Raw genomic sequence first — 24,446 nt, forward strand, 5'->3', positions numbered from 1 at the left:
TCTCAGTAAGTAAAAACCCTGATGAATGCCAAAAGCCTACTCTTTTTTAAAAATTCCATTGTCCTCCAAGTGTTGCTGAATCTCCTCTCTCCTGTCAGTAAGCTCAGCAGCCCAGATCACTCCTCCTTCCCTTATCCCTCTGTTTCTCCTCCCTCTTCCTTCCTCGCACACACACTCCCACACACGTACAGTCCCAGTCCCCGGGCTGGGGGGTGCACCGTGGCACATAGCTGGGAGATTGAAATATTTTTGCTGGTCATAAATCACAGCGACAGCAATGGGCCCATATTAAAGGCAAGCGTAGGGATCTCACAGCATGTTCTGTCTGCTGTGTTTGCTGTCTCAATGGCTCATTTGTTGGGAAATGTTTTGTTTCAAATGACTGGACCCCTTTTTGAAGTCCGCTCACTGTTCTGTGTTTAAATGAGTAGAACTTTATTGGTGTATCCCCTCGCAAAAAACAACAGCTAGACTTATTTGTAGAATGTAGGCGGAGTTTGCTTGTGACTTGAGGTACACGACACACACACACACACACACACACACACAGCTGTTTGTAGTGTCTGTCTAGTCAGGTTGATGTAATGATGACTCTCAGTAGAAAACAGTCAGAATTGTGTTTTGTCTGTTGGCTACTATTGTCTGAAACATCATGATTGAATGTTGAAGAAGTATGTCTTGAAGGGAGAAGTATTTAACATATTTCAATGCACATCTGTATCAAAACGCCATCCATCTCGAGCGCAACGCAACAGGAATCGTCGTAATGGAGGCTCAGCGACAACCCAAAAGCCTGTCAGCACCTAATCAAACAAATTAAAGCAGCATGTTAGTTAAAGCGCAAACAATTAATTGTCATCAAGGAATAAGTGTCGTTGGTTGACAGGGAGAGGGTTTGTGTGGTGGTGCACTGATTCAGGACGATGGGGAAGTTTGTCAATCTGCGTTGTCTGCCTGCCTGCTGCGGTGCCGTGTTCCCAAACCGTAGAGAGAGAGAGCCCAAACCGACAGGCCTCTCTTTCTCCCATGCTGGGCTGTGATGAAATTCCTGTCACAGTCAGGCAAGGATTTCATCTCCCGAGGACAGCGGGAAGTGGATGGATCTACTTTCATGCTAACCTCGTGACTCCCCTTGACAGTGGGAGAGAACGGTATCGATCTGCCATGTAAATAAAGCCCCCCGCTGATCTACAATGATACATTCAGTCACTGGTAATCCCTTAGTCAAGGTGTACAGTGAGTGTGTGTTTATGCATGCATACATAGATGCGGGTCTGATTTTGAGTTTATGCATCTGTCTCTGCAGTACATAACCACAACTCTCCAATCAGCTAGCTATGAGCTCTGTTCTAACTGTCTAAATAGGGCCCCTAATTAACAAGGCCTGTTAAGGAGTTCACAGGCTCCTCGTCATCGAAATGACATCTTAATGACATTTCACTTCTGATGTTTCAGCTCAAGAGCCAGAGATGGTAACTACAGCTGATATGCCCAGGAAATGGAGAGGAGAGGGAGATGTCCCGTGTGAGATGGGGCTTGAGGGTTGGGTTGCTGTAAACACTGATAGCCGTCATATTCTCTCTCTCTCTCTCTCTCTCTCTCTCTCTCTTCCCCTCTCTCTGTCTCTCTCTCTGTCTCTCTCTCTCTCTCTCTCTCTCTCTGTCTCTCTCTTCTGTCTCTCTCTGTCTCTCTCTCTGTCTCTCTCTTCTGTCTCTCTCTTCTGTCTCTCTCTGTGTCTCTCTCTTCTCTCTCTCTCTTTATCCCTCTCTCCTTCTATCGCCCCCTCTCTCTTTCCTTCTTTCTCTCCCTCGTTCAGCCCTTCTCCTCTATGCTCTGTAATTACTCTCCCGGTCCCAGGTAGCATCACATCTCTCATTGGGCCTCAGCTCTGTAATCAGATTCATTTCATTTATTACCCAGGTATTTCAGTGTACTCACGCAGTGGAAATAATTAGATGTGTAGCGCCAATAAGATGGCATAATAATGGTATTTCTTGCAGATGGATGCTTGATTAGATACAGTAATATTCTGCAGTGCTGTCGTTTGGATTGTAGAGATTGCAGTATGCTGCTGTGGTGGGTAGACTGCTGCTGTGGTGGGTAGACTGCTGCTGTGGTGGGTAGACTGCAGGGCATCTCTCTTCAGCATTCTTGTGGGATAGCCGTATATATTCTTTAGCTGGGAGACATACATTTATGCAGCTCTAACAATGCCATTAGTATGCCTTAAAAGAACAGCGGCAATGAGATTTAAGGAAGCCTATTGTTCAGACTCAGAGAGAGAGCTACTAACACTTAGTCTCATAGTCTCCCGTTATCATGATCCCTCTATTGCGCAGCGCTCTCGCTCTCTCTCTCTCTCTCTGTCATACACACACAACACACACTGAAATCAAGACCTTGACGAGAGAAAGGAAAAGCGAATAAAAGCTTGGAAGGCCAATATTGATTTACCGGATGAGTTCCCTTCATCCGAGTGGCTGTGTTTTACTAGGCTCAGGTAGCCTGTAGTGTCCTTCACACAAGAGCAGCCATTACAGAAAGAGAGAGGGAAATGGAGAAAGAGAACAAATATAAAGAGAGTCCATGCCCCTCTGGGGGGTGAAGGTAGTCGAGCATCGATAGAGACAAAGAGAGAGAGGAAAACAGAGAGGAGAGAAAGGGACAGGGATTCCAAGAAATATAGATATGAAAAGAGAGGGGGAATTAGGAGATGGGTGTAAACAGAGGGAGATGGAAAAATAGAGAAAGAGAGATGGAAACAGAGAGATGAGAAAGAGTCTGAACTTTGAACCACCTCTTATTAAACTGAAGGTTGAAGGTACAATGAACATCCAGTGGAAGAGAGAAATTAAAACAGTGAGAGGAAATGGCCTATGTAGCCTTGTACAGTATCTAATGGTTCATAGACTGGGCAGCCCGTGTACAGTATCTAATGGTTCATAGACTGGGCAGCAGTACACAGCCAGCTGTTAGTCAGACTGGGTTGGTGGTTAGGCTAAACTGTCTGTTGCAGTCTCCTGTTTCCCCCTTTATTCTCACTATTAATACTACCTATCCTGGCTAGCCTAAATACACTGCTCAAAAAAATAAAGGGAACACTTAAACAACACAATGTAACTCCAAGTCAATCACACTTCTGTGAAATCAAACTGTCCACTTAGGAAGCAAGACTGATTGACAATAAATTTCACATGCTGTTGTGCAAATGGAATAGACAACAGGTGGAAATTATAGGCAATTAGCAAGACACCCCCAATAAAGGAGTGGTTCTGCATGTGGTGACCACAGACCACTTCTCAGTTCCTATGCTTCCTGGCTGATGTTTTGGTCACTTTTGAATGCTGGCGGTGCTTTCACTCTAGTGGTAGCATGAGACGGAGTCTACAACCCACACAAGTGGCTCAGGTAGTGCAGCTCATCCAGGATGGCACATCAATGCGAGCTGTGGCAAGAAGGTTTGCTGTGTCTGTCAACGTAGTGTCAAGAGCATGGAGGCGCTACCAGGAGACAGGCCAGTGCATCAGGAGACGTGGAGGAGGCTGTAGGAGGGCAACAACCCAGCAGCAGGACCGCTACCTCCGCCTTTGTGCAAGGAGGAGCAGGAGGAGCACTGCCAGAGCCCTGCAAAATGACCTCCAGCAGGCCACAAATGTGCATGTCTGCTCAAACGGTCAGAAACAGACTCCATGAGGGTGGTGTGAGGGCCCGACGTCCACAGGTGGGGGTTGTGCTTACAGCCCAGCACCGTGCAGGACGTTTGGCATTTGCCAGAGATCACCAAGATTGGCAAATTCACCACTGGCACCCTGTGCTCTTCACAGATGAAAGCAGGTTCACACTGAGCACATGTGACAGACGTGAGTCTGGAGACGCCGTGGAGAACGTTCTGCTGCCTGCAACATCCTCCAGCATGACCGGTTTGGCGGTGGGTCAGTCATGGTGTGGGGAGGCATTTCTTTGGGGGGCCGCACAGCCCTCCATGTGCTCGCCAGAGGTAGCCTGACTGCAATTAGGTACCGAGATGAGATCCTCAGACCCCTTGTGAGACCATATGCTGGTGAGGTTGGCCCTGGGTTCCTCCTAATGCAAGACAATGCTAGACCTCATGTGGCTGGAGTGTGTCAGCAGTTCCTGCAAGAGGAAGGCATTGATGCTATGGACTGGCCCGCCGTTCCCCAGACCTGAATCCAATTGAGCACATCTGGGACATCATGTCTCGCTCCATCCACCAACGCCACGTTGCACCACAGACTGTCCAGGAGTTGGCGGATGCTTTAGTCCAGGTCTGGGAGGAGATCCCTCAGGAGACCATCCGCCACCTCATCAGGAGCATGCCCAGGCGTTGTAGGGAGGTCATACAGGCACGTGGAGGCCACACACACTACTGAGCCTCATTTTGACTTGTTTTAAGGACATTACATCAAAGTTGGATCAGCCTGTAGTGTGGTTTTCCACTTTAATTTTGAGTGTGACTCCAAATCCAGACCTCCATGGGTTGATACATTTGATTTCCATTTATAATTTTTGTGTGATTTTGTTGTCAGCACATTCAACTATGTAAAGAAAAAAGTATTTAATAAGATTATTTCATTCATTCAGATCTAGGATGTGTTATTTTAGTGTTCCCTTTATTTTCTTGAGCAGTGTATGTAAAAACACACTCACTAAACCACAGCAACAACAACACCCCCCTCTCCTCCAACACCCATCTCTCCTAATCTCCAGCTCTCTCTTTCCCCGCTCTGTACTTTATCCATTCACACCTCTCTTTCCCAGCTTTCGTCATTCACTCCTTTTATTCAGCGTTTATGAGTTTTACTTTGCATTTTAATCCCCCGGAAGGGATGATGAGATGCAGAATGAATTAATTTGCTGCTTTTAATTTATTAGAGCAAAAGAAAAAATTGTATAGCTTTGTGGCTTTCTCCTTAGAAAATACCTTCTGTAGTAGATGCATGTAATGTGGAGTTGGGGATAGGGCAGTTGATAGTATGTTTATGCTAAGACCACAGATGGACAGATCATCTGTAATTGACCCTGCCTCTGCAGTTTCCATCCAGAATCCATACTTGGGCCTGTACCCTATTACCCCCCCTATTTGTCCTTACTTACCCCTACCCCCACTAATCAGCTTATCAACTAGTCTCTATTTATCCTGAACCTCTAATATATCTCATCTGTTGATGCAGACGGACTGACTGACTGACTGCTGCTCTGTTGTTCAATGATGATTGACTCCTATTCAGGGACCACCAACCAACCTGACTGCTCTGTAGGCCCTATTGATGTTTGGCATGTCAATCATAAAGGGATGGAAAAGCAATATCTGAGTGATATGACTCATATGAGTCACTCCTAATCCCTCTGCTTGACTTGTCCCAGTCAGAGACAGCCAGTACATGGTGAGACTGGGGATTGATCTACTTAATGACTTGTCCCAGTCAGAGACAGCCAGTACATGGTGAGACTGGGGATTGATCTACTTAATGACTTGTCCCAGTCAGAGACAGCCAGTACATGGTGAGACTGGGGATTGATCTACTTAATGACTTGTCCCAGTCAGAGACAGCCAGTACATGGTAACATGCTGAGACTGGGGATTGATCCCGCTGACCCTATCAGGATGCCACTGTGCTCGGAGCCAGGTGGGGTATCGCTCACCATGGTAACCATCGGGAGAGGGGGAGGTCAGTGGGGCTAATAGACTGAGCTGTGTGTGTGTGTGTGTGCGTGCGTGTGTGTCGAATGACAGGAGGACAGTTCAATTTGTGTTCATGTACGGTCAGAGGAGTGGTTTTTATCATGATCTGTGTGTGTGTGTCTGTCCCAGGTTCACAGAGGCAGACACCATTGTGATGGGGGATGTGACGTACGGAGCCTGCTGCGTGGACGACTTCACGGCTCGTGCCCTGGGGGCAGACTTCATGGTGCACTATGGCCACAGCTGCCTCAGTAAGTCACATACACAAACACACACACGACTCACAGGCACAATGGAAGTACTCATTATTAATCGAATCCCATCCCTAAAGCATGCACGAACATAAATGCACACACACCAGGGTTTCCGTTAGCCGGCTTTTGGCAAGAACAGCTCAAATAAGCAAAGAGAAACGACAGTCCATCATTACTTTAAGACATGAAGGTCAGTCAATCCGGAAAATTGAAAGAACTTTGAACGTTTCTTCAAGTGCAGTCGCAAAAACCATCAAGCGCTATGATGAAACTGGTTCTCATGAGGACCGCCACAGGAAAGGAAGACCCAGAGTTACCTCTGCTGCAGAGGATACGTTCATTAGAGTTACCAGCCTCAGAAATTGCAGTCCAAATAAATGCTTCACAGAGTTCAAGTAACAGACACATCTCAACATCAACTGTTCAGAGGGGACTGTATGAATCAGGCCTTCATGGTCGATTGCTGCAAAGAAACCACTACTAAAGGACACCAATAATAAGAAGAGACTTGCTTGGGCCAAGAAACACGAGCAATGGACATTAGACCGGTGGAAATTTGTCCTTTGGTCTGGGGTCCAAATTGGAGATTTTTGGTTCCAACCGCCGTGTCTTTGTGAGACGCGGTGTGGTTGAACGGATGATCTCCGCATGTGTAGTTCCCACCGTGAAGCATGGAGGAGGAGGTGATATGGTGTGGGGGTGCTTTGCTGGTGACACCGTCTGTGATTTATTTAGAATTCAAGGCACACTTAACCAGCATGGCTACCACAGCATTCTGCAGCGATACGCCATTCCTTCTGGTTTGGGCTTAGTGGGACTATCATTTGTTTTTCAACAGGACAATGACCCAACACACCTCCAGGCTGTGTAATGGCTATTTTACCAAGAAGGAGAGTGATGGAGTGCTGCATCAGATGACCTGGCCTCCACAATCCCCCGACCTCAACCAAATTGAGATGGTTTGGGATGAGTCGGACCTCAGAGTGAAGGAAAAGCAGCCAACAAGTGCTCAGCATACATGAGAACTCCTTCAAGACTGTTGGAAAAGCATTCCAGGTGAAGCTGGTTGAGAGAATGCCAAGAGTGTGCGAAGTTGTCATCAAGGCAAAGGGTGGCTATTTGAAGAATCTCAAATATAAAATATATATTGATTTGTTTAACACTATTTTGGTTACTACATGATTCCATATGTTATTTCATAGTTTTGATGTCTTCACTATTATTCTACAATGTAGAAAATAGTTTTAAAAAAATAAAGAAAAACCCTTGAATGAGTAGGTGTTGTAATACTTTTTTTTACAAAAAATATATATGGGGGATTGGAAATGATGCAGACAATTACATTGATGCAAGCCACAATCTATCTACAATATTAAAGCTGATTTACCCCATAAATATTTTTTTATTGTTTGAAAATGACGTTTTATTGGCTTCTTCATTAGATGAGTTGCGTGTTCTATTAAGATGCATTACCATAATCTAAATGTGATTTCTGTCATTCTTAGCACTGGAATAGAAACCATGACACACATACAGCTACACACACACACACCACACATACTCGGGGCATAAGTATGATAGACAGACACCATGGCCTCCTGCCAGGGTATAAAACAGATCAATACCAGCAGCACATGTACTATAAGTGCCTGGCACTGGGTAGTACTCAATAGCTCAGTGTGTGTGCTTAGCTGCAGCTTTGTAAGGCCTATCAGACCTTTAGAGGCTGGACAGCAGCACATTTATTCAGACGGTCAATGGAGAACATGCATTAGGGCTGTCCTTTGAAAAGCCTGTTCAGATCTTAAGGACCTGTCATTCTCTGCGCTGCTCTCTGCCTGTCTGCAGCACAATATAGCAGGAAATGCTGAATCAATATTTCTGATATCTCCCTGGCAGAACGAGCCGAACAAGGCTCACCTCTCCCAAATACCACACCTGACCACGAGAATATTAATCCAATTCACCAGCCGACCGCTCTAACAAAACAACAAGCAAACAATACACCCACTCTAACCAACCAATAGACACACAACACACACTCTGTTTTGCACCCACATACAAGAGAACATGATAAAAACCAATGATTACACCATGAGAGAGATGGAGAAAAGGCAGCAGTTACCAGGCTGAAATGAGATGCCTCCACTACATTGTCCTCCGCTGAGCTACTAAATGACTGGATGAAATTCCACTAGTCCAATAGGGCTGGGAATTGCCAGGGACATCACGACATGATATTATCACGATGCTTAGGTGCCAATACAATATATGTTCTGTGATTTTATTGCGATTCGATGTTCCAAACATATTGCTCACCGTATGTCTGCTGTAAAGGGACAAGAGAGAGCCATGAGAAAACGAGTTTTGATCATTCATGGAAATAAAAGTGCTGAAAACAATTTGGTTCCCTATTTAAAAAGATGGAGAACAAGCTATGAAGAAAAATACTGGAGTTTTGGTGCAGGTACAGCCAACTAGCGCAAAAATAATATGCCGATATTGTTAAAACTATATGATATATCGTCAAAAATAATATCCAGAGACCGCAGCTGTTTAAGGCACTGCATCGCAGTGCTAGAGGCGTCACTACAGACCCGGGTTCGATCACGGGCTGTGTCGCAGCCGGCTGCGACCGGGAGACCTATGAGGCGGCGCACAATTGGCCCAGCATCTTCCGGGTTAGGGGAGGGTTTGGCTGGCTGGGATGTCCTTGTCCCATCGCGCTCTAGCGACTCCTTGTGGCGGGCCGGGCGCATGCACGCTGACTTCGGTCGCCAGCTGTATGGTGTTTCCTCCAACACATTGGTGCGGCTGGCTTCTGGGTTAAGCGAGCAGTGTGACAAGAAGCAGTACGGCTTGGCGGGGTCGTGTTTCGGAGGACGCATGGCTCTCGACCTTCGCCTCTCCCGAGTCCGTACGGGAGTTACAGCGATGGGACAAGACTGTAACTACCAATTGGATATCATGAAATTGGGGAGAGAAAGGGGTAAAAAGTACAAAAGAAAATATTTATATATAATAATGTCCTGATATGTAACTGTATCGATTTTTTCCCCCCCATCACTATAGTCCAAATGCTGTGTTAAAACAGTAAAATTCTCTATAAAGTTAGTGGGCATCAGGACTGGGGTCAATATCATATCAAGTCATTAGAATGATGTACAGTGCCTTCAGAATGTATTCACACCCCTTGACTTATTCCACATTTTGTTGTGTTACAGCCTGAATTTAACATTTATTAAATTGAGATTGTGTGTCACTGGCCTACACACAATACCCCATAATGTCAAAGTAGAATTATGTTTTTAGAAATGTTGACTAATTAATTAAAAATGAAAAGCTGAAAAGTCTTGCGTCAATAAGTATTCAACCGCTTTGTTATGGCAAGCTTAAATAAGTTCATGGGATAAAAAAATGTGCTTAACAAGTCACATAATAAGTTGCATGGACTCACTCTGTGTGCAATAATAGTGTTTAACATGATTTTTGAATGACTACCTCAGCTCTATACCCCACACATACAATTATCTGTAAAGTCCCTCAGTCGAGCAGTGAATTTCAAACACAGATTCAACCACCAGGGAGGTTTTCCAATGCCTCGCAAAGTAGAATATCCCTTTGAGCATGGTGAAGTTATTAATTACACTTTGGATGATGTATAAATACACCCAGTCACTACAAAGATACAGGCATCCTTCCTAACTCAGTTGCCGGAGAGGAAGGAAACTGCTCAGGGATTTCACCATGAGGCCAATGGTGACTTTAAAAAAGTTACTGAGTTTATTGGCTGTGATAGGCGAAAACTGAGAATGGATCAACAACATTGTAGTTACTGGACAATTCGAACCTAAATGACAGAATGAAAAGAAGGAAGCCTGTACAGAATACAAAATATTCCAAAACATGCATCCTGTTTGCAATAAGGCACTAAAGTAAAACTGCAAAGAAATTAACTTAATGCCATGAATGCAAAGCATTATGTTTGGGACAAATCCAACACATCACTGACTACCACTTCATATTTTCAAGCATGGTGGTGGCTGCATCATGTTATGGGTATGCTTGTCATCGGCAAGGACTAGGGAGTTTTTTTGGGGATGAAAATAAACGAATAGAGCTAAGCACAGGCAAAATCCTAGAGGAAAACCTGGTTCAGCCTGCTTTCCAACAGACACTGGGAGATGAATTCACCTTTCAGCAGGACAATAACCTAAAACACAAGGCCAAATATACACTTACCAAGACAACATTAAATGTTCCTGAGTGGCCTAGTTACAGTTTTGACTTAAATCGGCTTGAAAATGTATGGCAAGACTTAAAAATGGCTGTCAAGCAATGATCAACAACCAACTTGACAGAGCTCGAAGAACTAAAAAAAACGGATGAATGTGCAGATATTGTACAATCCAGGTGTGCAAAGCTCTTAGACTTACCCAGAAATACTTATGTAAATGAATTATTTATGTTTTTCATTTTCAACAAATTTGCTAACATTTCTAAAAATATGCTTTCACTTTGTCATTATGGGGTATTGTGTGTAGATGGGTGAGAAAATGTGGAATATGTCAAGGGATATGAGTACTTTCTGAAGGCACTATGTATTCATCACATAATTCACATGTCCTCTGTCATGTGAAGGGAACAAATTAACCTGAACATGAAACACGATTCCAAAAATCTAAACGGCCAATCATAATCAATTAGTATTTTGCAGCACTCCCTGAACTGGCTGAATTGAAATAGAATTGACCCAACCTTGGCAGACACTCTGTGTTCTCTCTGCTCTATGAGGAATGGATGAGGTCTCTATAGCTGTGGTTGACTGACAGCAGTCAGCATCACATGTAGTGAAAGTGTTGAGGCTTCATCTGCAACACAACGAAAGGTGTCAGACACCTGCAGGAGATTAAAGACACTCTGCCCTCCCTGACTGACACATGAAAATGCTGTCTCTCCCTCTCTTCACTCTATCTCTCCCTCTCCACCTATTTTTCATATTTTTCCTATCGCTACCTGTCATCTGTCATTCTCTGACTTTATGAGGTTTTCCTCTGTCCCACCTGCTGTTGCTTTGTGTGTGTGTGTGTGGCTGTGTGTGTGTGTGAGCATTCGTGCTTACGTGTGTGTGCTTGTATACAGTGGCTTTTGGGGGTTTGTATCATTTGATTTACACAACATGCCTACCACTTTGAAGTCAATACTTTGTAGAGCCACCTTTTGCAGCAATTACAGCTGCATGTCTCTTGTGGTATGTCTCTATAAGCTAGGCACATCTAGCCACTGAAGCGTTTTCCTTGATGGCCAAAAAGCTAAATTTTAGTCTCATCTGACCAGAGTACCTTCTTCCATATGTTTGGGGAGTCTCCCACATGCCTTTTGGCAAACACCAAACTTGTTTGCTTCTTTTTTTCTTTAAGCAATGGCTTTTTTCTGGCCACTCTTCCGTAAAGCCCAGCTCTGTGGAGTGTACGTCTTAAAGTGGTCCTATGGACAGATACTCAAATCTCCGCTGTGAAGCTTTGCAGCTCCTTCAGGGTTATCTTTGGTGTCTTTGTTGCCTCTCTGATTAATGCCCTCCTTGCCTGGTCCGTTAGTTTTAGTGGGCGGCCCTCTCTTGGCAGGTTTGTTGTGATGCCATATTCTTTCCATTTTTTAATAATGGATTTAATGGTGCTCTGTGGGATGTTCAAAGTTTCTGATATTCTTTTATAATCCAACCCTGATCTGTACTTTACATTTTTACATTTTAGTCATTTAGCAGATGCTCTTATCCAGAGCGACTTACAGTTAGTGAGTGCATAAATTTTTCATATTGGGCCCCGTGGGAAACGAACCCACAACCCTGGCGTTGCAAGCGCCATGCTCTACCAACTGAGCTACACAGGGCCTTCTCCACAACTTTGTCCCTGACCTGTTTGGAGAGCTCCTTGGTCTTCATGGTGCCACTTGCTTGGTGGTGCCCCTTGCTTAGTGGTGTTGCAGACTCTGGGGCCTTTCATAACAGGTGTATACAGTTGAAGTCGGAAGTTTACATACACTTAGGTTGGAGTCATTAAAACTAGTTTTTCAACCACTCCACATATTTCTTGTTAACAAACTATCGTTTTGGCAAGTTGGTTAGGACATCTACTTTGTGCATGACACAAGTCATTTTTCCAACAATTGTTTACAGACAGATTATTTCACTTACAGTGGGGAAAAAAAGTATTTAGTCAGCCACCAATTGTGCATGTTCTCCCACTTAAAAAGATGAGAGAGGCCTGTAATTTTCATCATAGGTACACGTCAACTATGACAGACAAAATGAGAAAAAAAATCCAGAAAATCACATTGTAGGATTTTTAATGAATTTATTTGCAAATTATGGTGGAAAATAAGTATTTGGTCAATAAGAAAAGTTTCTCAATACTTTGTTATATACCCTTTGTTGGCAATGACACAGGTCAAATGTTTTCTGTAAGTCTTCACAAGGTTTTCACACACTGTTGCTGGTATTTTGGCCCATTCCTCCATGCAGATCTCCTCTAGAGCAGTGATGTTTTGGGGCTGTCGCTGGGCAACACGGACTTTCAACTCCCTCCAAAGATTTTCTATGGGGTTGAGATCTGGAGACTGGCTAGGCCACGCCAGGACCTTGAAATGCTTCTTAAGAAGCCACTCCTTCGTTGCCCGGGCGGTGTGTTTGAGATCATTGTCATGCTGAAAGACCCAGCCACGTTTCATCTTCAATGCCCTTGCTGATGGAAGGAGGTTTTCACTCAAAATCTCACGATACATGGCCCCATTCATTCTTTCCTTTACACAGATCAGTCGTCCTGGTCCCTTTGCAGAAAAACAGCCCCAAAGCATGATGTTTCCACCCCCATGCTTCACAGTAGGTATGGTGTTCTTTGGATGCAACTCAGCATTCTTTGTCCTCCAAACACGACGAGTTGAGTTTTTACCAAAATGTTCTATTTTGGTTTCATCTGACCATATGACATTCTCCCCAATCCTCTTCTGGATCATCCAAATGCACTCTAGCAAACTTCAGACGGGCCTGGACATGTACTGGCTTAAGCAGTGGGACACGTCTAGCACTGCAGGATTTGAGTCCCTGGCGTCGTAGTGTGTTACTGATGGTAGGCTTTGTTACTTTGGTCCCAGCTCTCTGCAGGTCATTCACTAGGTCCCCCGTGTGGTTCTGGGATTTTTGCTCACCGTTCTTGTGATCATTTTGACCCCACGGGTGAGATCTTGCGTGGAGCCCCAGATCAAGGGAGATTATCAGTGGTCTTGTATGTCTTCCATTTCCTAATAATTGCTCCCACAGTTGATTTCTTCAAACCAAGCTGCTTACCTATTGCAGTTTCAGTCTTCCCAGCCTGGTGCAGGTCTACAATTTTGTTTCTGGTGTCCTTTGACAGCTCTTTGGTCTTGGCCATAGTGGGAGTTTGGAGTGTGACTGTTTGAGGTTGTGGACAGGTGTCTTTTATACTGATAACAAGTTCAAACAGGTGCCATTAATACAGGTAACGAGTGGAGGACAGAGGAGCCTCTTAAAGAAGAAGTTACAGGTCTGTGAGAGCCAGAAATCTTGCTTGTTTGTATGTGACCAAATACTTATTTTCCACCATAATTTGCAAATAAATTCATTAAAAATCATACAATGTGATTTTCGGGATTTTTTTTCCTCAATTTGTCTGTCATAGTTGACGTGTATCTATGATGAAAATTACAGGCCTCTCTCATCTTTTTAAGTGGGAGAACTTGCACAATTGGTGGCAGACTAAATACTTTTTTTCCCCACTGTATAATTCACTGTATCGCAATTGCAGTGGGTCAGAAGTTTACATACACTAAGTTGACTGTGCCTTTAAACAGCTTGGAAAATTTCAGAAAATGATGTCATGGCTTAAGAAGCTTCTGATAGGCTTATTGACATCATTTGAGTCAATTGGAGGTGTACTTGTGGATGCATTGCAAGGCCTACCTTCAAACTTAGTACCTCTTAGCTTGACATCATGGGAAAATCTAAAGAAATCAGAAGAAAAAATGGTAGACCTCTACAAGTCTGTCTGATCCTTGGGAGCAATTTCCAAACGCCTGATGGTACCACGTTCATCTGTACAAACAATAGTACGCAAGTATAAACAAATCAATCCCAGAACAACAGCAAAGGACCTTGTGAAGATGCTGGAGGAAATGGGTACAAAAGTATCTATATCCACGGTAAAACAAGTCCTGTATCGACATAACCTGAAAGGCTTCTCAGCAAGGAAGAAGCCACTGCTCCAAAACCGCCATAAAAAAGCCAGACTACGGTTTGCAACTGCACATGGGGACAAAGATTGTACTTTTTGGAGAAATGTCCTCTGGTCTGATGAAACAAAAACTGTTTGGCCATAATGACCATCGTTATGTTTTGAGGAAAAAGGGGGAAACATCTCAAGACATCAGTCAGGATGTTAAAGCTTGGTCGCAAACTTCCAAAGTTGTGGCAAAATGGCTTAAGGACAACAAAGTCAAGGTATTGGAGTGGCCATCACAAAGCCCTGACCTCAATCCTATAGAAAATGTGGGCAGAACTGAAAAAGCGTGTGCGAGCAAGGAGGCCTACAAACCTGACTCAGTTACACCAGCTCTGTCAGGAGGAAGTGGCCAAAATTCACCCAACTTATTGTGGGAAGCTTGTGGAAGGCTACCCGAAACGTTTGACCCAAGTTAAATGTCAGGAATTTTGAAAAACGGAGTTTAAATGTATTTTGCTAAGGTGTATGTAAACTTCCAACTTCAACTGTATATATTGAGATCATGTGACACTTAGATTGCACACAGTTGGACTTTATTTAACTAATTATGTGACTTCTGAAGGTAATTGGTTGCACCAGATCTTATATAGGGGCTTCATAGCAAAGGGGGTGAATACAAATGCACGCGCCACTTTTCCGTTATTTATTTTTTAGAATTTTTTGAAACAAGTAATTTTTTTCATTTCACTTAACCAATTTGGACTATTTTGTGTATGTCCATTACATGAAATCCAAATAAAAATCAATTTAAATGACAGGTTGTAATGCAACAAAATAGGAAAAACGCAAAGGGGGATGAATACTTTTGCAAGGCACTGTATGTTTTTATTTATTTTATTTTATTTCACCTTTATTTAACCAGGTAAACCAGTTGAGAACAAGTTCTCATTTACAACTGCGACCTGGCCAAGATAAAGCAAAGCAGTGCGATAAAAACAACAACACAGAGTTACATATGGGGTAAAACAAAACAAAGTCAAAAATACAACAGAAATACATACAGTGGGGAAAAAAGTATTTAGTCAGCCACCAATTGTGCAAGTTCTCCCACTTAAAAAAAGATGAGAGAGGCCTGTAATTTTCATCATAGGTACACGTCAACTATGACAGACAAAATGAGAAAAAAAATCCAGAAAATCACATTGTAGGATTTTTAATGAATTTATTTGCAAATTATGGTGGAAAATAAGTATTTGGTCAATAACAAAAGTTTCTCAATACTTTGTTATATACCATTTGTTGGCAATGACACAGGTCAAACATTTTCTGTAAGTCTTCACAAGGTTTTCACACACGGTTGCTGGTATTTTGGCCCATTCCTCCATGCAGATCTCCTTTAGAGCAGTGATGTTTTGGGGCTGTCGCTGGGCAACACGGACTTTCAACTCCCTCCAAAGATTTTCTATGGGGTTGAGATCTGGAGACTGGCTAGGCCACTCCAGGACCTTGAAATGCTTCTTACGAAGCCACTCCTTCGTTGCCCGGGCGGTGTGTTTGGGATCATTGTCATGCTGAAAGATCCAGCCACGTTTCATCTTCAATGCCCTTGCTGATGGAAGGAGGTTTTCACTCAAAATCTCACGATACATGGCCCCATTCATTCTTTCCTTTACACGGATCAGTCGTCCTGGTCCCTTTGCAGAAAAACAGCCCCAAAGCATGATGTTTTCACCCCCATGCTTCACAGTAGGTATGGTGTTCTTTGGATGCAACTCAGCATTCTTTGTCCTCCAAACACAACGAGTTGAGTTTTTACCAAAAAGTTATATTTTGGTTTCATCTGACCATATGACATTCTTCCAATCCTCTTCTGGATGCACTCTAGCAAACTTCAGACGGGCCTGGTCATGTACTGGCTTAAGCAGGGGGACACATCTTGCACTGCAGGATTTCAGTCCCTGGCGGCGTAGTGTGTTACTGATGGTAGGCTTTGTTACTTTGGTCCCAGCTCTCTGCAGGTCATTCACTAGGTCCCCCCGTGTGGTTCTGGGATTTTTGCTCACCGTTCTTGTGATCATTTTGACCCCACGGGGTGAGATCTTGCGTGGAGCCCCAGATCGAGGGAGATTATCAGTGGTCTTGTATGTCTTCCATTTCCTAATAATTGCTCCCACAGTTGATTTCTTCAAACCAAGCTGCTTACCTATTGCAGATTCAGTCTTCCCAGCCTGGTGCAGGTCTACAATTTTGTTTCTGGTGTCCTTTGACAGCTCTTTGGTCTTGGCCATAGTGGAGTTTGGAGTGTGACTGATTGAGGTTGTGGACAGGTGTCTTTTATACTGATAACAAGTTCAAACAGGTGCCATTAATACAGGTAACGAGTGGAGGACAGAGGAGCCTCTTAAAGAAGAAGATACAGGTCTGTGAGAGCCAGAAATCTTGCTTGTTTGTAGGTGACCAAATACTTATTTTCCACCATAATTTGCAAATAAATTCATTAAAAATCCTACAATGTGATTTTCTGGATTTTTTTTTCTCAATTTGTCTGTCATAGTTGACGTGTACCTATGATGAAAATTACAGGCCTCTCTCATATTTTTAAGTGGGAGAACTTGCACAATTGGTGGCTGACTAAATACTTTTTTCCCCCACTGTATATATACAATGTGTGCAAATTTAGCAAGTTATGGAGGTAAGGCAATAAAATAGGCTATAGGCTATAGTGCAAAATAATTACAATGTGTACGGCATGTTCTCATGTCTGGGTGAGTGTTTGTATGAGTGAGAAAATAAGTGAATGAGTGTATGACTTTGGGAGTGAGTAATAGATGGAAAGAGTGTTAGAGAAAGGAGGAGTAAATGAAAGAGAGAGGGAGAAAGAGAGTGAGTTGGGGCTGTCTCATTGGCAGTGGCTTTAATTTGAGTTATTTAAGTGCTCTCAGAAAGCCGTGCTAATGTGATCAGAGAATGGATCGATCCCACTGCTGTGCCCTTTGTTTTTGGGAGCACCTGTAAACAAGCTGCAGCTCTATGCCTATGTCTCTTTCTGTCTGCCTGCTCTGCTCTGCCTGGAGACGTGGGGACTTTACTTCACTCTGTGTTCCCTTAGTCGCTTCTCACTGCCACAATGGCTGTAAGAATTGAGTCCCCATAACATCTCCTCAGCCCAGCCGCCTGGTATTCTCTCTTCCTCTGTCTGTCTCCCTGCTGTCTCCCTTTCTCCCTGCTGTCTCTCTATCTCCTTCCCTGCCTTCGGTGTGCCTGCCTGCTGTCTGCCTCTCTTTGTCTATCTGCCTGCCGTCTGCCTGCCTGCCTGTCTGCCTGCATGCTGTATGCCTGCCTGTCTACCAGCCCTGCTGCCTGCCTGCCTTTCTGCTGTCTGTCTGCCTACATGTCTGTCTGCCTGCCTGCCTGCCTGCCTGCCTAGCTGGGCAAGTGGAGTCTTTACTCCGTGTCTGTCCCCAGTCCCACAACATCTCCCCATTCCAAGCGCCTGGTCATTTTAACTTCTCTCTGTCTCCCACCTAGGCCTGTTTCTTACTATCCATCTCTCTCCATCCTTCATTCCTGATACTGCTACCCATTAATCACTCCTGTTGCCTGCTAATTGACAATTCCAAATGCTCTCGTTCTCTTCCCCCTCCTTTCTCCCGTTCCCCCTCTTTTTTAAATGTAAACAGTACATTACCTCTCCCTGTCCCACCCAAAATTGAATGGCAATGTGTTTTCTTCCAGACCACTTCTATAGCTAGTAGGACTGAGAATTACCAGGGGCCTCACGGTACGGTATTATCATGATACTTAGGTACCGATATGATATGTATTGTGATTCTCACGATTCTATTAATTGCGATTAGATTTTATTACGATTTGATGTTCCAAACATATTGCTCTACACTGAGTATACAAAACATTATACGTAGACTGACCAGGTGAATCCAGGTGAACGCTATGATCACTTATTGATGTCACTTATTAAATCCACTTCAATCAGTGTAGATGAAGGGGAGGAGACAGGTTAAATAATGATTTTTAAGCCTAGAGACAATTGAGACATGGATTGTTTATGTGTGCCATTCAGAGGGTGAATGGGCAAGACAAAAAATATAAGTGCCTTTGAACGGGGTATGGTAGTAGGTGCCAGGCGCACCGGTTTGTTCCAAGAACTGCAGCGCTGCTGTGTTTTTCACGCTCAACAGTTTCCCATGTGCATCAAGAATGGTCCACCACCCAAAGGACATCCAGTCAACTTGACACAACTGTGGGAAGCATTGGAGTCAACATGGGCCAGCATCCCTGTGGAACCCTTTCGACACCTTCTAGAGTTAATGCACTGACGAATTGAGTCTGTTTTGATGGCAAAAGGGGATGCAACTAAATATTAGGAATGTGTTCCTAATGTTTGGTATACTCAGTGTATGTCTGCTGCAGAGAGACGAGAGACCATGAGAAAATTTTTTTATCAGTCATGGAAATAAAAGTGCTAAAAACATGTTGGCTCACTATTTAAAAAATAAGATGGAGAACAAGCTATAGGATGAAAAATACCGGCGTTTTGGCGCAGGTACAGCCAATTAGCTCAACCTAGAAATAAAAAAAAGTATGATTGTTTTATTTATTGATAATTAAAAAATATGAATAGGTACTTGGAGTCAAAGTATCAATATAATATTGTCCAAAATAATATTACGGTATGTAACTATCGATGTTTTCCCCCATCACTAATAGCTAGCGCTTCTCTCCTCTTCAGTTCTGCTTCTATATATCAAACCACAAACTATCTACTTGGGAATAAAGTGTTGCAATCTCCCACCATCCCTCTGTCAAGATTAATATCTTCCATCCCCCTCTCTCTACTCCTCTCCCTGTCATGCATTCTCTGCTTTATCTCTTATTCATACGTCTGCGGCATTAAATGAGCTACATTACAAATATTTCAACATTTACATGACAATGACTCATTTGCTTAATCACAGCATAAATGTCCTTTGCTCAAGATGTGTAAATTGCATGTAACACGAGGAACTCTAATTACCATTATCAAAACCAAAGATGGTGCTACTCACTTTATCCGTGCCCCCATCTCCCTCGGCCCTCTCTCCCACCTCCTCCATCCCGCTCCCCGCTGTCCCTAAGTCTCTGGCTCTCCTGAGCCCAGGCGGGCGCGTCGTACAGTAGCTTGCGAAAGTATTCACCCCCCTTGACATTTTTCCTATTTTGTTGCCTTACAACATGGAATTAAAATGGATTTGTTGGGGGTTTGTATCATTTGATTTGCACAACATGCCTACCACTTTGAAGATGCAAAATAATTTTGTGGGTGAAACAAACAAGAATAAGACAAAAAAAAAGATCACATGGAAAGGGTTTCAGCTCTATTGCAATAGTGTGTGTGTGCAGCGTGTGCAGACGTTTGTGACTGTAGTTTAATGCTAGCTATATGAGGAGTACTCCATGTCTATGCTATAGAACTGACATAACATATTCAATTATTAATCCTAACCCTGTCTTTGTCTCTCTGCAGTCCCTATAGACTCTACAGCAGGCATTAAGATGCTGTACGTATTTGTGGATATCCAGATGGACAACGCACACTTTCTGGACACGATCAAGTTCAACTTCCCCCCTGGACACACTCTGGCACTCGTCAGCACTATCCAGTTTGTGGCTGCACTGCAGGTATGCGTGTGTGTGTACGTGCATCTTTGTGTGTGGGTGACTGTGTGTTTAACCCTATGTGTACATGTACAGTTTAAGCCTAGCCTACATGATTACTGCATACATAGAAAAGCTCTGCACCTGCGTGAGCCAGCCTCTTGAAGTTCAGTTCAAATGTGGGTTTGAAAACCCAGCTGCAGTTATTTTGGACTTAAAAGGAGGAGTGAGTTTGTGAAATCTCAGATCATGTATCTAGTCTCAGGCCTTTACATAAGCAGTTATAGATCCACAGTAGAGCTAGCAACCTCCTCCGTCTCCTCTCTGCTGATCTCCTCTCCTCTGTCAGTGCATTACCAACTATAGTTCAGGCCCCTGCTAATGGAACCTGTGTTATTTATACACCCTGACATGCTGATGTGTGTGTCATGGTTTTGTTGTGTGTTGGGGGCGGTTTGGGTGTGGGTGTCATGTTTTTCGCTCACGGTGTGTGTAGGTCGTCCAAGATGGAGTGGGGGGTCGTCAGGTCAGTCTCCATATTCCCTGTTTACCTCCAACTGAAAAGAACACAAATTATTCCTCCGCCTCCGAGCATGCTGCCGCTTCTTTCTTGCCTAAATTGTTGGCACTCGCTCTCAGCCTCTCACTTTGTGTGAAAAGAGAAGATGTGGTGTTATTTTACATCTATCAATCCTTGTTTGTCCCCCCCAGGCGGTGAGTGCAGCTCTGAGGCCAGAGTATGAGGTGGTGGTTCCCCAGTGTCGTCCCCTGTCCCCTGGAGAGATCCTAGGGTGCACCTCCCCCCGCCTCGACCGAAATGTCAACGCCATCATGTGAGAGACTCAGCCTTTATCATTATAAACCCATCCCACTCTCAGCCTCTGTCATACCTACCTTACACAGTCACAGCCTGTCAGACCTATATTACACAGCCTCTGTCATACCTACACTACCGTTCAAAAGTTTGGGGTCACTTAGAAATGTCCTTGTTTTCCATGAAAACATACATGAAATGAGTTTGAATAGGAAATATAGCAAAATGCATAGGAAATGTAGTCATTGACAAAGTTTGAAATAATGATTTTTAATATAAATAATAATTGTGAGCTTCAAACTTTGCTTTCGTCAAAGAATCCTCCATTTGCAGCAATTACAGCTTTGCAAACCTTTGGCATTCTAGTTGTCAATTTGTTGAGGTAATCTGAAGAGATTTCACCCCATGCTTCCTGAAGCACCTCCCACAAGTTGGATTGGCTTGATGGGCACTTCTTACGGTCAAGCTGCTCCCACAACAGCTCAATAGGGTTGAGATCCGGTGACTGTGCTGGCCACTCCATTATAGACAGAATACCAGCTGACTGCTTCTTCCCTAAATAGTTATTGCATAGTTTGGAGCTGTGCTTTGGATCATTGTCCTGTTGTAGGAGGAAATTGGCTCCAATCAAGCGCCGTCCATAGGATGTGGCATGGCGTTGCAAAATGGAGTGATAGCCTTCCTTCTTCAAGATCCCTTTTACCCTGTACAAATCTCCCACTTTTTCCCAGCATCTTTTCATTTGGTCTGCGTCTCACAAATGTTCTTCTTTGTGATCCAAACACCTCAAACTTCGATTTGTCTGTCTATAACACTTTTTTCCAATCTTCCTCCGTCCAGTGTCTGTGTTCTTTTCTTAACTTAATCTTTAATTTTTATTGGCCGGTCTGAGATATGGCTTTTTCTTTGCAACTCTGCCTAGAAGGTCAGCATCCTGGAGTCACCTCTTCACTGTTGACGTTGAGACTGGTGTTTTGCGGGTACTATTTAATGAAGCTGCCAGTTGAGGACCTGTGAGGCGTCTGTTTCTCAAACTAGACACGCTAATGTATTTGTCCTCTTGCTCAGTTGTGCACCGGGGCCTCCCACTCCTCTTTCTATTCTAGTTAGAGCCAGTTTGTGCTGTTCTGTGGAGGGAGTAGTACACAGCGTTGTACAAGATCTTCAGTTTCTTGGCAATTTCTCGCATAGAATAGCCTTCATTTCTCAGAACAAGAATAGACTGACGAGTTTCAGAAGAAAGTTATTTGTTTCTGGCCATTTTGAGCCTGTAATCGAACCCACAATTGCTGATGCTCCAGATACTCAACTAGTCTCAAGAAGGCCAGTTTTATTGCTTCTTTAATCAGCACAACAGTTTTCAGCTGTGCTAACATAATTGCAAAATGGTTTTCTAATGATCAATTAGCCTTTTAAAATGATAAACTTGGATTAGCAAACACAGCGTGCCATTGGAACACAGGACTGATGGGTGCTGATAATGGGCCTCTGTACGCCTATGTAGATATTCCATAAAAAATCTGCTGTTTCCAGCTACAATAGCCATTTACAACATTAACCATGTCTGCACTGTATTTCTGATCAATTTGATGGACATTTCTAAGTGACCCCAAACTTTTGAACGGTAGTGTACCTTACACAGTCACAGCCTGTCAGACCTACAGTACCAGTCAAAGGTTTGGACACCTACTCATTCCAGGGTTTTTCTTTATTTTGACTATTAAAGCTATAATAATAATAATAATATGCCATTTAACAGACACTTTTATCCAAAGCGACTTACAGTCATGTGTGCATACATTTTTACGTATGGGTGGTCCCGGGGATCGAACCCATTACCCTGGCATTACAAGCGCCATGCTCTACCAATTGAGCTACAGAGGACCACCCATACGTCAAAAGCTGTCATCAAGGCAAAGGGTGGCTACTTTGAAGAATCTAAAATCTAAAATATATTTTGATTTGTTTAACACTTTTTGGGTTACTACATGATTCCATGTGTTATTTCATAGTTTTGATGTCTTCGCTATTATTCTACAGTGTAGAAAATAGTAAAAAATAAAGAAAAACCCTTGAATGAGTAGGTATGTCCAATCTTTTGACTGGGACTGTGTATATTACACAGCCTCTGTCATACCTGCCTTACACAGTTTCTGTCGTACAGTACCTTTCTACCCAACACTTCCCCAGACATTGTTAAACCTACCTTCCCCATCCTCGGTCCCTGACTCTCTGTCATCTATCTACCTGTTAGTGTTGCCACAATACCAGATTTTTGACTTTCGATTCCAGGTTTAGTATCACTCGATACCGGAACAATTTTTATTTTTTATTTTTTTATTTAACCTTTATTTAACCAGGTAAGCCAGTTGAGAACAAGTTCTCATTTACAACTGCGACATGGCCAAGATAAAGCAAAGCAGTGCGATAAAAACAACAACAACAGAGTTACAAATGGGATAAACAAAACATACAGTCAATAACACAATATAACATCTATATACAGTGTGTGCAAATGTAGTAAGTTATGGAGGTAAGGCAATAAATAGGCCATAGTGCAAAATAATTACAATTTAGTATTAACACTGGAGTAATAGATGTGCAGAAGATGATGTGCAAATAGAGATACTGGGGTGCAAATTAGCAAAATAAATAACAATATGGGGATGAGGTAGTTGGATGGGCTAATTACAAATGGTAATACTCAATAACAAAACGATACTCGATACTGAAACGATACCACTGCAAAAGAAAAGCGTATTAGCTGAAGTCACGGAATAACCACTGGTCTTTTTTTTTTTTTGAAACATTGAACAATATGTTGATAACTGGTAGAACAAATAAAATAACACCATATTAAATAACAGTAGAATACCTTCAATTTTCCACAAAACCATATCAGCGACTTGGAGCAGACAAAATAATGTTACAATTACATCTAAACTTTTAAAATGTAATTTGATACATACAGTATTAGGGTAACTTGCTCATCTATGGCCATAATATTGGGTCAAATGACATTCATTACCTATGATTCATTATTCATTACAGCTAAATAATGTAATGTATTAATTGAATAGTTTAGTTCCAAAACGAAATAAAGAGACTTTTAAAGCTAATTTCTGAAGCTTCTACATTAGTCTACACACCATAGAAATACAATGGATTTGACACAGCATACTACAATTCCCAGAGTGCATTTCACTTCCCAGGGTGCAATGCTCCGCCCAGGGGTGCTGGCTGGCTAGTAGCAAGCCCAGACAAACGCGAAGTAGTCAAAATATATCGCTGTCAAGCTATGAGCGCATTTCACGTGACTTTTGGTTTGTGTATGCTATTATAATGCTCACATGATTGTGATGCTGAATATATGTTCATGTCATTGTCACTTAAAAATTATTCAAATTTAGTAGAATAACGACAATGTTACAATGCAAATGTCATGTGTAAAATACTTTTTTTATTTCCTTTTGGAACTAAACCACCCTTGCACTGCACTGCTTTGTAACACCTTTTGCTTCGTTTCGGTGGGCTGGCCCTCATCTGCTCTGTAATCAAAATATTCCCATAGTTTGCTTCTGCAGCCAGTTTTATATACAAGCTGAGGGCGTGGAGGTATGATGCTGTCGGCATTTTCTCTCTCCTCTCGCTTGCTTCTCAAAAGTGGCTTGCTCTGTGTCAGCTGCAAGTAGCCTGGCTAGCTTGCTACTCCCCCCTTGAGAAGATTATGACAAATTACTAGACAGACCTGATCTTCTCAATCCTTATATAACTTGAGACACATT

The 24,446-nt window shown here is 43.0% G+C and overlaps 1 protein-coding gene across 3 annotated transcripts in view; it reads left to right on the forward strand.

Moving 5' to 3' along the window:
* Positions 1-24,446, forward strand: part of LOC121567974 (2-(3-amino-3-carboxypropyl)histidine synthase subunit 1) — a 101,159-nt gene that overhangs the window by 36,918 nt on the left and 39,795 nt on the right. For all 3 annotated transcript variants that reach the window (XM_041878402.2, XM_041878403.2, XM_041878404.2), the window contains exons 4-6: positions 5,834-5,955; positions 19,717-19,871; positions 20,559-20,680. In XM_041878402.2, coding sequence (XP_041734336.2) covers positions 5,834-5,955; positions 19,717-19,871; positions 20,559-20,680 — 399 coding nt within the window. The remainder of the gene's footprint in view (positions 1-5,833; positions 5,956-19,716; positions 19,872-20,558; positions 20,681-24,446) is intronic.

Source organism: Coregonus clupeaformis, chromosome 6 (assembly GCF_020615455.1).
Source record: "Coregonus clupeaformis isolate EN_2021a chromosome 6, ASM2061545v1, whole genome shotgun sequence".
Classification (NCBI taxonomy): domain Eukaryota; kingdom Metazoa; phylum Chordata; class Actinopteri; order Salmoniformes; family Salmonidae; genus Coregonus; species Coregonus clupeaformis.